This window comes from Strigops habroptila, chromosome Z, assembly GCF_004027225.2.
Source record: "Strigops habroptila isolate Jane chromosome Z, bStrHab1.2.pri, whole genome shotgun sequence".
Taxonomy (NCBI): Eukaryota; Metazoa; Chordata; class Aves; order Psittaciformes; family Psittacidae; genus Strigops; species Strigops habroptila.
In genome coordinates, this window is record NC_044302.2 from 101,552,702 (window position 1) to 101,565,322 (window position 12,621).

The following is a 12,621-nucleotide window of genomic DNA, read 5'->3' on the forward strand; positions in this document are numbered from 1 at the left end:
TGGGAAGTCCTGGAGGTGAGGAGAGTGAAAAGTGACCCTCTCCAACATGGAAAACTGCCTGGAGACACTTGAGTGTGAGCAGAACAAGCAGCTCGGACTGCAGATACCCATTGGGAAAACCCTCCTGCTCAAGTGCTTTCTGGTGTGAATACAAGGACAGAGAAGACATCAAACATCATTATCCAGACTAAACACACACATTCCAGTTATTTCTTCCAAAAGTTTAATTGAAATTCCATCTTTATGGCAAATAATGGAGAGATGATACAAACGTTGGTGGGTTACATGAAATGGAAGTCCTTGTTCAGTGTGAAATCCCTACGTTGGGCTAAAAGTGAGTCTTTGGATGTGTCTGGCATTAGAAAGTCAAAGGAACTTCTCCCCCTCTCCCATCCTACTGAATTCCAGCTCTTTAGGGGGAAAGCAAGTGATATTCCCAGGAAAATCCTGCTCCTTCTGAGCTTAACCTCCTCTCCAGGGGGAGCAGGAGGTGAGCTCAGGCACTATCCACACACCTCTTACTGCTGCAGCACCACTTTGGGAAGCTATCCCATTCTCCAAAGCACATCCAGGAATAAAGGAGGATTTATAGACTCCAAAAGGGCAAACTGCAGAGTTCCATCAGGAAAACAGCCTAATCCTGAGCAAATCCTTCCCTTTACCTCCCAGTTCTCTCCTCAGAACTCCTCTAAGTGCTGGGGTGAAGATCTCCCTCCCTTCTCACTTCAGGGAATGGAATTCCCCTTCCCACTGGCAGCCTGCACTGCAAACAGGCTCTTCCCAAGGAAATCCCGGGATATGGATGGTGTGAGCTGCTCACACGTCCCTTCAGCTCCCTTCAACAGCCAGGGCACTGTAAATGCTCAACGCTTGCAAGTGAAATGCAAAGGGAGTGTAATGGATAACAACAGCAATCCAAGTGGATTAGTATCCAAGGATCAGTCTGGGGCCTGAGTTAGTAGCACCAACCTGCCAGAGGGGCAAAGTGAACGGGAGCTGTGGGATTAAGACCCCAATGGCTATGGCCACACGTGCTGTGCTGGAGAAGAAGGCACTACATGGGTGGGATTCATCTCTCCTTACACGTGTGATGGAGCAACTACCTCTGAGTTAGTGCAACGTGCTCCCTTCCTCCTCAGAGGCTGCAGTGAGTAAAACTCACCCAGCCCATTGCTTTGAGAGATGAACACTTGCTCAGGAACAGGTAGTAAACCAAACACTAGGAGCCAGGAGACCAGCTCAGACGTCAGCATGTACACTGGAAGCATCTAAAGTAAGGTCAGAGGAATTCCACTCTTAGCTCCCAAAGGGAAAAGCCAGGATTATGCTGGGATAACCCACTGTTCCTTTGGTTTCTATGACCAGCATTAAGCAGAGGTCCAAGCTGACTCCTCAGGTAGCTTCCCACCAGGCTTTTGATGCCACAATGATGTTAAACAGGACAGAGGGATGGTACCTGATCTGCTGAGCACCACGAAGAACCCACCAGTGCCATGAGCTGAGATCCCATCTGCTAAGAGCTGGGAAATTAAGTGATGTCTCCATTATGGGCTAATAGCAGCAAGAGGCTTAGTAATTCTCTCACTTGTGGTTAGCAGGCTAAAGAGTGACTTTGAAGCACATTTAGTGCTGGGGGCAAATGGAATGCCTCCTAAGTGGTGCTGGTTAAGACTTGGAGCAGTCTCCTAGTGCGGAACCCATCTATTTATAGCATCACAAGGTTCACGTGAAGCTGGCCTTCACTTTGCAGCTTCTCAATGTGCTGCCACAAGCTGGATGTGAAGGGCAATATTTCCTGCTAGGAAGTGTGATGGGAAGGAAGGAATTCTTTGTCCAATGTGACATAAGGCCAGTGTTCCCTTCCCAGGCATCCATGTTCCTTTCTCGCGCCAAGGAAGGGAGAAGAGAAGCCCCAGCTCCTGTTCCCTGCCTCTGGAGAGGCGCAGGTAGGAAGGGTTGAGGAAGACTTCGTTGTGCTCACACGAGGGGACAGCAGTGACACAGGAGGATTTCAGGCTGTCTCCCTATGGAAGCTGCAGTATGGCAGTGGAGACATGGCAAGCTGTGTTAAGCCACAGGCTGCTCAACACAGCATCATGTCTTTAGTACCCCATGTTTCACTCTTGCAACATCAAATAGCACAAAATAACCCCTCTGTGATACCAAGGGGCCTATTTTCCTTCTTAACACCCTCCCCTTGAAAGATGAGGGGTTCAAAGTGTTCATGCCTCATCACACAAGCAAATACAAGTGAGCTCCTCCAGCATCAGAGAGGAAACACCCTGCATTGCCCAAATACTGCTAATTCAGTGCTCATGACCTGAAGTAAACATGTAGACCCATGAAGGTGACAGCTACACTAATACATGTATGGCTCAGTCCCACAGAACACTGGCACAGCCTTCCTCACAGAGCCACAGAGTGGTTTGGGTTGAAGGGACCTTAAAGCTCAGCCAGTTCCAACCCTGGTCCTGGTGCTGATGGGTTTTTCTCCCTGCAAACCTACCACAACTTAGGAGTGGGCTCATCCTGATGTGCCAAAGCAAGCAAGAGGTTTAGCTGGGTGACAGTGTCCCCAAATGTGGCTTCGACAAAGGTGTGCGTAAGCACCCAGCTAAACCTGCTGCTTAATCTCAAGCAATGGAGGTTACACCTGACTTAATCCTGACTTAGTTCTAAACAACAATATCGATTAAGCCTGTGGAGCTCCACAGGTACAAAGCCCACTGTGGCACAGTAGAAAACACATCTAGAACCTCCTGGAGAGCAAAGCAAAAGCTGCTTCACCACAGAAAGCCCTTTTTAACAATGATATTTAAAGCCATTCTGCTTCAAAGATAAACCCACACATGCTGCTATAGCTGCTAAGGTGGAAACACGCAGTTTGCTTCATCTGAAGGTACTTTCCAGCAGCATCTAAGCAGGTCGGTTCCTTTCCTGCTCTTCAAAAGCAGAGGCTCTCCTGCAGCCAAGGACAGGGGTAAATGTAAACAGGTTTTGGGCATTCTACTATCCCTGTTGAGCTTTCGCTGGAAGTTTGTGGCAGGAGGAAACCAAAAGCAACCCAAACCCTTATCATTATGGTCTAAAACCTCCAAATAGACATGATTTAAACAGCAGTAGAAGTCACTTGATCTTCAAAGCCATCTGAAGAGACAATCAGTGGCTGTGGTGGTTATACCACACTTTAAGCATCAGCTCCTCGTGTGCTTGGAAAGCTGATGAATGCACTCAGGATAATTGCCTACACATCAATCCCTGCATAGGAAGTAGAAGCTCATTTGTAGGGAAGTTTCTCAGTGCTCATAGAAGTCCAAGCAGAAGCAGATGGAACGAGACCTCCTCACATCCCCCGGGATTCACATCCCCGTTTCCCTACTTTCTACAAGCTCTTCTCAAAGAAAGACAACAGAAGCAAAAGAATCAAGCCCAAAAGTCAACTTCTCAGTGCTACGTGAGGTTTACACCTCAGAGTACCAGCCTGCAAGGGTGGAAGAGGTTTGGTGGAGCAGTTCCTTCCCTTGGCACAGCATCACCGGGTGATGTTCTGGTGGTGTGGTCCAGGGCTGCTGTCCCAAGCATCCCTCACGGTGACTGGCTGGTGAAGAAGGCTTTGGTCTCCCTGCACACAGGGTTCACACAGAGAGGGCAGCAGAGGGTTAACTGCCTGGAGCACACTTCATCGGACTGGATGTGGGAACACACCAGGTCTGCCAGAGCCTGGAAGGTGGGATGAAAACACAAGTGAGCAAAGCCATCTGTGTGAAAGAGATGCTTTAACACGTGTCACCTTAATACTGTGAACCCACCACACTGAGCTTTATCATCACGGAATCACACTGGTTTGGCTTGGAAGGGAGCTTGAAGCTCATCTAATTCCAACAGGGACACCTTCCATTAGGTTGCTCTAAGTCTAACCTGGCCTTGAACACTGCCAGGGATGGGGCAGCCACAGCTTCTCCTTTCAACCCATCCCAGTGTCCCACCACCCTCACAGGGAAGAACTTCTCAATATCCCACCTCCATCTCCCCTCTGGCAGGTTAAAGCCATTCCCATTGTCCTGTCCCTGCATTCCTTGTCCAGGTTTCCTGGAGCCCCTTTAGGCACTGGAGCTGCTCTAAGGTCTCCCCTTAAGGAGCCTTCTCTTCTCCAGGCTGGACAAGCTCAGCTCTCAGCCTGTGTTTAAGCACCACCCTCCTTTACTTCAGGAGAAGATCCTGCTTTAAAACTGAATTGGTATAATATCTTAAGAGAAATACTTATTACAACTACTACTTACTACTTACTTAAGAGAAAATTACTAGAAATGAACACAAAAGTGGTTTCCTTTTTGGTCAAACCAAACTTCTTTCTTAAACCCTCCCAAACTGTGCTAAAAGAACACACTTAGTGGTGCACAGATTAAGTATGGAGGGATCCACTTTTGCTCTTAAAACTCCAAGAAGACATCCACAATCTAATAGGAAACACTTCAACTAGTAGCAAACTCCAACTATTGCAACAAAGATACCTTGGAGAACAGTGGGTTTCCATTAAGGGATTCTGCTCTTCTGATGTTTTCAACTCCACACTGGATAAAAACAGGGAGAAAACCAAGTTAAGTCTGATAGAGCCTTTACTAGTGAGGATCCAAACCCTTCCTTGAGTTAAACCAGTTCAGATGCACTTCCAGTTTTGAAGTTGATCTGAATTTTGCCCCAACTCCTATTGAAAGCAGCAGCTCCAAAGCAAAATTCAACCAGGAGCAGTCATTCCAGAGCACCAAAGAGTACTACAACCACAAAGCATTCACCTCGTTGGCTAGAACTTGGGCGTACTCAATATCCAGCTCATAGAGCGTCTCGATGTGGTCACTTGTGAAGGCTATTGGGACCAACAACATGTTCTTCTTCCCTCGCTGGCACAGGCCTTTGATGGTCTCATCTGTCTGGGGGCCAAGCCAAGGCATTGGTCCAACCTGTAGGAAAAGGGGAGAGAAATAAAGGCTGAATCAGCTTTATTAAATCGTTCTTACACAGAACAGCCACTTATTAAGGACAACACAAACCAGGTGAGATCTTAGGAGGAAGCTCTTCCCTGTGAGGGTGGTGGGACACTGGAATGGGTTGAATGGAGAAGTACCAAGTAACACAAACAGCCTTTGTCAGGAATAACAAAGCCTGTTTGGATTAAGCTTATATTATTCTGGTGAAGATCCAGTGGCAAGACTGATTTGAGTGATTCTGTTCCAGCAGAAATGCTGGGAATGGGAATAAGGTGTTGAGGTTGTGACCTTCTTAAGCTGGAAGTTCTCCATCACTGAAGAGCTTTGCAGTATGAGGTGGCTTTACAGCCTCCCTGAGCACCTACCTTGGACTGCCACACAAGCCTGTAAGGGTTGGAGTAGTTCAGCTTCTCCATGACTCTCTGGACAGTAGCTCCCACCTCCTGAGGGTACGGATCACCGCGGTTCACTACCTTCAACACAAACACACCACACTTGTGTCTCCCAGGGAACAGAGCACTGGAAAAGGGGAGCACACCCTTTGTTCAGCCCATTCAAGGTGACTCTGCTCTAACAAGGACGGGAACACCCTGATGTTACTCACAGACATGGGCAGGGAGTGAGCTGAGAAGAGGATGACGACGTCTTTCCTTTTGTCAGGTGGAAACAGGTTCAGCTCCTTCTGTATGTGATCGGTGAAGCACTGTTCAGAACACAAAGACCAGGATTAGAAACACTGAGAGGCACAAGAAAGCTGGAGAGGGGCTTTGGACAAAGGGATGGAGGGATGGGACAAGGGGAATGGCTTTAACCTGCCAGAGGGGACATTGAGATGGGATATTGGGAAGAAGTTCTTCCCTGGGAGGGTGGTGGGACACTGGAATAGGTCCAGAGAAGCTGCAGCTGCCCCATCCCTGGCGGTGTTCAAGGCCAGGTTGTCCCTGCCTTTAAGATCCCCAAAGCTGGATGCAGCATGACCTCTAGAGGCTCCTTCCAGCCAGTACTGTTGGGATAACACAATTATGCTTTCAAAGCAAGCTGTGCAGGATGGGCACTTCCACACGGGATCATGCCACGAAATAACCATTCTTCTCCTGTAATTCATACTTAGTAGACACATTTCATCACCGTAACTAAAATATACCCTCAAATTGAAGTATTCCTGTATTATCCTGCTAACTCCAAGGGGTCTCACATAACTCCATACCTGAATAAGAAGGGGATGTGTGGGCCATCGGTCAATGATGCTCCACTTCATCTTCGGCTTCACCCCTTTCTGATTGTAGTAGCGATAGATGGCATTTAAACTGCTTCCTGCAACACAGAGAATTAAATTCATTAACAACCACTCAGATTAAAACTGCTTTGTAGCAAGGTATTAATATAGTTGTTAATGCTACATCTTCAAACTGCAACTGTGAATCAGAACTGACCATGGAATGGGTTGGGCTGGAAGGGACCTTGAGGCTCATCCAGTTCCAACCCCCTGTCACTAGAGCAGGTTGCTCCAAGCCCCATCCAAAGGGGATGGGAATGTTCAGCACTGCTCTGCTCCAGTGTGGACACTCACCTGTGGTAGAGCAGCTGTACTGGGGGTACTGGGTGAAAGCAATAGCCCTTTCAATGCCATCTTTCTCCATCTCTTCGATGGCTTCTTCTGTCAGCGGGTGGACGTAGCGGAAGCCAATGTAGTATTTGTGAGGTGCTGCAGGCAAAGCACAGGAAGAGAAATGGGAGCAAACGACGTCAGAACTCATCAGCAGTAAGTATAGAGTAGAGAACAACACACTGAAGCCCTGAGGAGAAGGACTTGGGGGTGTTGGGATTGGCTCTGGGGCGGCTTTAGAGCACCTTCCAGTGCCTAAAGGCACGAGAAGGTAGGTGTCCCTGCCATGGCAGGGGTTTGGAACTGGAGGAGCTTTAAGGTTCTTCCAACCCAAACCAGTCTATTGTTATATGAAAATCCAGCTCAAATACACAAACTCTCTTCTTCGCCATGTGCTCCAAGTCTTATCACCACCACCCATTCAAGAGGAGGGCTCTGAGGGCCTTATCAGGAGTAGGAGATGCCCAGAGGCGGGTGTGACTGCACAGAAAGTGGTCCCCAAACAAAAGTGAGCCCTGAGCAGAGCAGATAAACTGCCAAAGCTTTATCTTCAGAGCCTGTTACAGGCCTGACCCCCTTCAGGGGCTGCTAAAAGCACTGATGCCACAGCAGGGTGGTGTTCCAGCCTCAGGCTTGCAACTGGAATTAAGCTGGAGATTAGCATCTGTGCAAGAAAGGATAGAAACCACCCGAACTGAGGTATCAGAGACATGTTACACACTGAATGCATGTAATGAATTTGGGTTTTGCCTTTCAGAAGCGTTACTTTTCACCTTCCAGGCCCTTTACCAGTGTTATACCTCTCCCCAGGCGTGAAGCAGCAGCCACAAAGCAGGTCTGAACCAACTAACATGTATTGTCCAACGTGGAGGGGATTCCCTGACACACCAGTGTCACACCAGCAAAGGTCAGGGAGTGTGGAAGGAGTCTGGAAGCTCCCAGCATCATGCTGAGCTGCAGAGAATGGAGAGCTCTCCTCTTTCTATTAAAGACCTGTGGTGTTGCCATTGCAGTGGCAGGAGAAGCATTATCTGCAGGGAACACACCACTGAGGGATTCAGAGGCAGCTGAGTGCTCTCCTTCATTCCTGCTGCTCACAAAGGCAGTCCCTGCTTGGGCACAAAGAGCATAATGCAGAGAGACAGCTTATCTGAACCCCCAGGTAGGTGATTTCACAGACACCAACCATCGTGTCACTGTGTCTCCTACCTTTTGTGGTGATTCACAGTCTTTTCCTGCCTGTCCCATGAGACAAGGCACAGAAGGACATTGCCTTTAGGCTGCTACATGAACCATGGACTCATAGAATGGTTTGGGTTGAAGGGTGCTTAAAGCTCATCCAGTTCCAACAGGGACACCTTCCACTAGAGCAGGTTGTCCCAAGCCCCTTGAACACTGCCAGGGATGCGGCAGCCACAACTTCAACCCATTCCAATCTCTCACCACCGTCATAGGGAAGAACTTCTTCCCAATATCCCATCTCAAGCTCCCCTCTGGCAGGTTAAAGCCATTCCCCCTTGTCCTGTCCCGACAGGCCCTTGTCCAAAGCCCCTCTCCAGGTTTCTTGCAGCCCCTTCAGGCACTGGGAGCTGCTCTAAGGTCTCTTCTCTTCTCCAGGTTGAGCAAGGTTCAAATCACCTTCAGAAGCAGTAGAAGAGAAACCCACTTGTAGCTCACCCAAGGCAAACTGTGAGGCCTTATCTCCTGCTCCTGCCCTGGGTGGAGCTCCCTGCTATCAGCCAGCCAAGCCCCGCCACGTTCATCTACAGACCTTGTCTCTTCTTCCAAGCAACCTCCTCTTCATCCTGATCTCAGGCCTAATTCCTTTGTGTTCTTCCAGCCATTATTAATAGCTACAAAAGGTTGGGATACACCCAAGCACTAGCTGCAGAGGGACAAAGGCACTGGAGAAGGGTCACACTCCCACCACTCTCCCATACAATCACCTATTCTTCAGGCTCAGGTTGGCACAACTAAAAGGCTTTAGTTAAGCTCTGTCCCCAGAGCTGTTCCACATCTGCATCCCAGCCAAGAGGAGGGATCCCTCAGGGATCCTCTAACTCCAACAAGAAGCTGCCCATAGGAGATGCCACCAGCTGGGAAGCTCAATAGCACCAGCATGACGAACATGAGCAGGAAAGCCTGGATCAATCCTAGTCTGACAGGCAGTTCCCACTCTGTGTGTGCATAAGACGATCATCATTCTCCCACCCCAGCTCTTCCTAAAAGATACGGGAATTACAGGAGATTATAGTGCCAATGCTCACAAAGCTCCACCTCATGCCACTGTGAACACCCTGCTCCCATGCCTGCCTGGTTTGTTCACATCAAATACAGCATCTAAGGCTCAAACACTTGGCTTCAGTGTAGACTTCCTCAAGCTTTGATGTACTCACCAAAATCAAAGCCATCCTGCAATGCAGAGCACAGCACCAAAACACATTTGCACGTGTGATTCTATATGCTTCTGCACATAGGATCATAGACTGGTTTGGGTTGGAAAGGACCACCAAGTTCTAACTAGGACCAACTTCAACTAGAGCAGGTTGCTCCAAGCCCCGTCCAATCTGGCCTGGAACACTGCAGGGATGGAGCATTCCCAGCTTCCTTGGGCAACCTGTCCCACTCTAACACTAAGGAATTCCTTCCTTACATCCAACCTAAATCCCTCCTGTTTCAGTTTGATGCTTCTGCAGCATCTTTACCACGAATTCCCAGCAGGACTGAGGCCACTGTTCCCACTCACAACACAGACCCAGCAGCAAAAGCTGCTTTATGCTTCTGAGACATGAACAAGAGAAGCTTTTAGCAAGCACAGAAATACCAGTGTGAGGAGACATGCTGTCCAGCAGCTTCACCATGCCTTCTCCTTGCACTGCTGTCCACTTCTTGATGGGTGATCCCCCTCCAATCCTGCTGTACTGCTCCTGGATCTTGGGTGTGCGGCGCTTGGCGATGAAGGGAGCTAACTTACTGCAGTGTTTAAAGGAATATATAGCAATATCAGCACCAAATCACCACCTTTCTTCCCAGATCTCAAACCCAAATTGGAGCAAACAGCACTGTACGGTTTGGGAAGTTATACCCCATCACCCTCCCAAACGTCATTGGTGGGAGGACACCACAAACTGCATTAGACGAGAATGATCTATGGCCACAGAACATTGTTTCTTGCACTGCTGAACCAACGCAAACCCTGCTCCACACAGAGCCTCCAGGTATGACAGCAACACTGAGTACTGTTACTCACCTCTGAGCTGGAATTGTCATGAGGTCTCTGTCCAGGAAGAGGCGAAGTAGGAAATCATGGACATCATCCAGGCGCTCCGGACCTCCCATGTTCAGCATCAAGATTCCTGTCTTAGGTTTCCTATGGGAGCAAGAGGGATTTCAAATCCCAGTGACCTGCTGCTTGAGTACTATCACTGTTCCCAAATCAGCTTATCCTTCTGCAGTTGTCTTTTGCAAAAGCAGCTTCCTGCTTAGAAGCTCATCCTGCTTATGAGAAAATATGAGCTGCAAGTACAAGCAGGCACAGAACAAGTATTTACATGATCTTTACTATGAAAAGTAACCACTTTGTAACAGAGTTGAACTGGAAATAGACTGAGAGCATTATCTTGCAGCTGAAGGCTGGACGGGAGGTTCTAAAACAGGGTCTAAGAACCCCCGCCCAAGGGAGCTCAGCGACCAGGGCCTCTTGGGATGAGGAGTTTGGGCTTCCAACTGGAAGAGGGAAGAGTTAGGTGGGATATTGGGAAGAAGTTCTTCCCTGAGAGGGTGGACACACTGGAATGGGTTGAATGGAGAAGCTGTGGCAGTGTTCAAGGCCAGGTTGGACGGGGCTTGGAGCAACCTGGCCTAGTGGAAGGTGTCCCTGTTGGAACTGGATGAGCTTTAAGGTCCCTCCCAACCCAAACAACTCCATAAGTCTATGATTCTATAATAGTAACAATAATACCCTACTGTTTGTTCTGTTGCTCCTGCAGTGCCTCAGGCCTTCCTACAGGCCACTGCCCTCTGCAGAGAGCAGGACAAGCCACCCAGAACTATGCAAACAACAGGCTGGGTGAGTGCAAGCAGGCAGATAAAAGCAATCACATGCACACACAAAGCCAGATCAAGCTCCATTTCACTCCATAACCACTCTGCTGTGCAACAGAGCAGCATCCCCGTATCAGAGAGGCACAGAGGGCAACACCCTGCAGCCCCCGTGGCCGACTCACCGTGCCTCTGGCTGGATTTGAGGCTTTGCGCTGTGTGTCACAGCAGCAGCAGCGGCCTGAGCCCTCCATCGCACCGGCAGCCTCAGCTGGCTGCTGCCTTTCGCAACTGCAAGAGAGAGAAGAGCACATTGAGCACCTTGCACGGGCTGAGGGGCCTCTCCACGGATCCCTCACACGCACACTGGCAGCTCTGCGCTGTTGACATCTTCTCCCTTAAGTAAGCTCCAGGTCCTGGAATCAAAGGGAGGGATGAAATTGGAAGCTTCTGCCTCTCTTCACACACTCTGCGCGCCGACAGTAACCTAAAACCACTCTAAAGCCTCCCTAATCTTCAAGCTTAATGATAAGTGGTGACAATAGAAAGGAAACCATGAAGGGCTTACACACTATGGCAAGGAACGTAACTGCTCGGGGTACAGACAACGCGGGGTAGCTCCAGACAGGCAAAGAATTTCTAGAGCACCCCTAAAATGTAGAATCACAGCATGGTTTGGGTTGAAGAGCCTTCTCTGGGCTACATGAAAAGTACATAGACCATAAAGAGAAGTTATGTGGTTGTACTGATCCTTCTGCGCTGTATATAAACTCCGCAAAGCCTTCGTTTCTACTTAAGGTGAGCTTTATGCACATCCTAAAGCACATATGGATGTGCAACGAGGATGATCCCAGCTTGACATAGCACTGCTTAAAGTGCTGTTTTCTTGGTTTAGATATATTAATGTATTAACCCTGCTAAAACAGGTCCCCAGTGCGTTCCACTCCGCTTGGGGTGCACACACCAGTAGCTACGTGCAGTTACTCCGCTGTCAGAGCAGTAACTGGGCAATATGATATAACAGCCCATAGTAAGGAAGGAGCACACAATGTGTGCTGGCAAGCCGGCAATGCATGTGTGTGTGTAGGCAGCACATGGAGCAGCACTTGCACCCTTGGGCTGTTGTGGTGTTTATTTCGGCTGTGTTTGTTTACTCACCGTCCCTGCCTCTATGGGCAAAGGGCAACCTATGAATTGGTAAATAAAGAGGGTTCACACAGGGTAAGGAGGAAAGTGCCACGTTTAAGATGAAGTCCCGGGGGGGGTATGGAAAGGGGAGAAGGCACAACGAACACCCGAGGGCAGCAAGAGGCAAACTTCTCCTCAGCCCATTGCCATGAGCCTGCCCAGCGCTCCGGTAACGACCCGGACCCAAAGCCCGCTCCCCGCCGCGCCGAGGGGACCCGCGCGGCACGGGCAGCGCCGCAGCCCGCCGGGCCCCGGCTCCCGCCCGCACCGAGGCCCCGGCTCCACCGGCAGCGTTACGCAAAGGCGCTGCCGGCGTTGTGTAACGCGGTGCCGGCGGTCCCGCCGCCCTCCCGCCCCGTCCCGCCCCGCCCCGCCGGCGGGGCCCGGAGCCCGCAGCCCCCCGCTGCCCCCCGCAGCTCCCGCCGCGCTCAGTCCCGCTCCCGGCGCGCACAGACTCACAGGGACGCGCCGCCCGGGCGCCGGCAGCAGCAGCAGCGGCGGCCGCCATCTTGGCCGCCCGCATTCCCTCGGACGGCCCCGTCGCCGCCGCCGCCACCCCTTCTCGCCGCGCCCCGGCGGCTCCGGGCCGGCCCCGGCACCTCCCTCCCTCGCTGCGGGGCGGGGAGAGGCGGCGCCGGGGCCCGGGGCTGCTTCACCCCGGCTGCCCCCTGCAGGCCGCGGGGGACCGGCAGCACTGAGGGGGCAGAGGGGAGGCATCAACCCCGTAGGCCTAAAGAGGCTCCGAGAGAGCTGGAGAGGGGCTTTGGATAAGGGATAGGACAAGGGATTTAGGGAGAGGAG

General features: G+C 50.5%; 1 protein-coding gene across 1 annotated transcript; it reads right to left on the reverse strand.

Annotated features, from left to right (window-relative positions):
- Positions 1-764: 764 nt before the first annotated feature.
- On the reverse strand, positions 765-12,422 carry FECH (ferrochelatase). The gene is made up of 11 exons (XM_030474938.1): positions 12,280-12,422; positions 10,818-10,923; positions 9,842-9,961; positions 9,416-9,564; positions 6,556-6,690; positions 6,193-6,299; positions 5,590-5,688; positions 5,351-5,458; positions 4,794-4,958; positions 4,512-4,571; positions 765-3,720 (listed from the first exon to the last, which is right to left on the reverse strand). Exons 1-11 carry the CDS (start codon positions 12,341-12,343, stop codon positions 3,586-3,588), a joined length of 1,248 nt encoding a protein of 415 aa, XP_030330798.1. The 5' UTR covers positions 12,344-12,422; the 3' UTR covers positions 765-3,585.
- Positions 12,423-12,621: the final 199 nt, after the last annotated feature.

Coding starts and splice junctions, on each gene's coding strand:
- FECH (XM_030474938.1), bottom strand. CDS start 12,343: ATGCGGGCGGCCAAGATGGCGGCCGCCGCTGCTGCTGCTGCCGGCGCC. Junction 5,689..6,192: donor CACATCCCCTTCTTATTCAG/GTATGGAGTTAT, acceptor TGTTCTGAACAG/TGCTTCACCGATCACATACA. Junction 3,721..4,511: donor GAAACCCACTGTTCTCCAAG/GTATCTTTGTTG, acceptor CCCACCTTCCAG/GCTCTGGCAGACCTGGTGTG.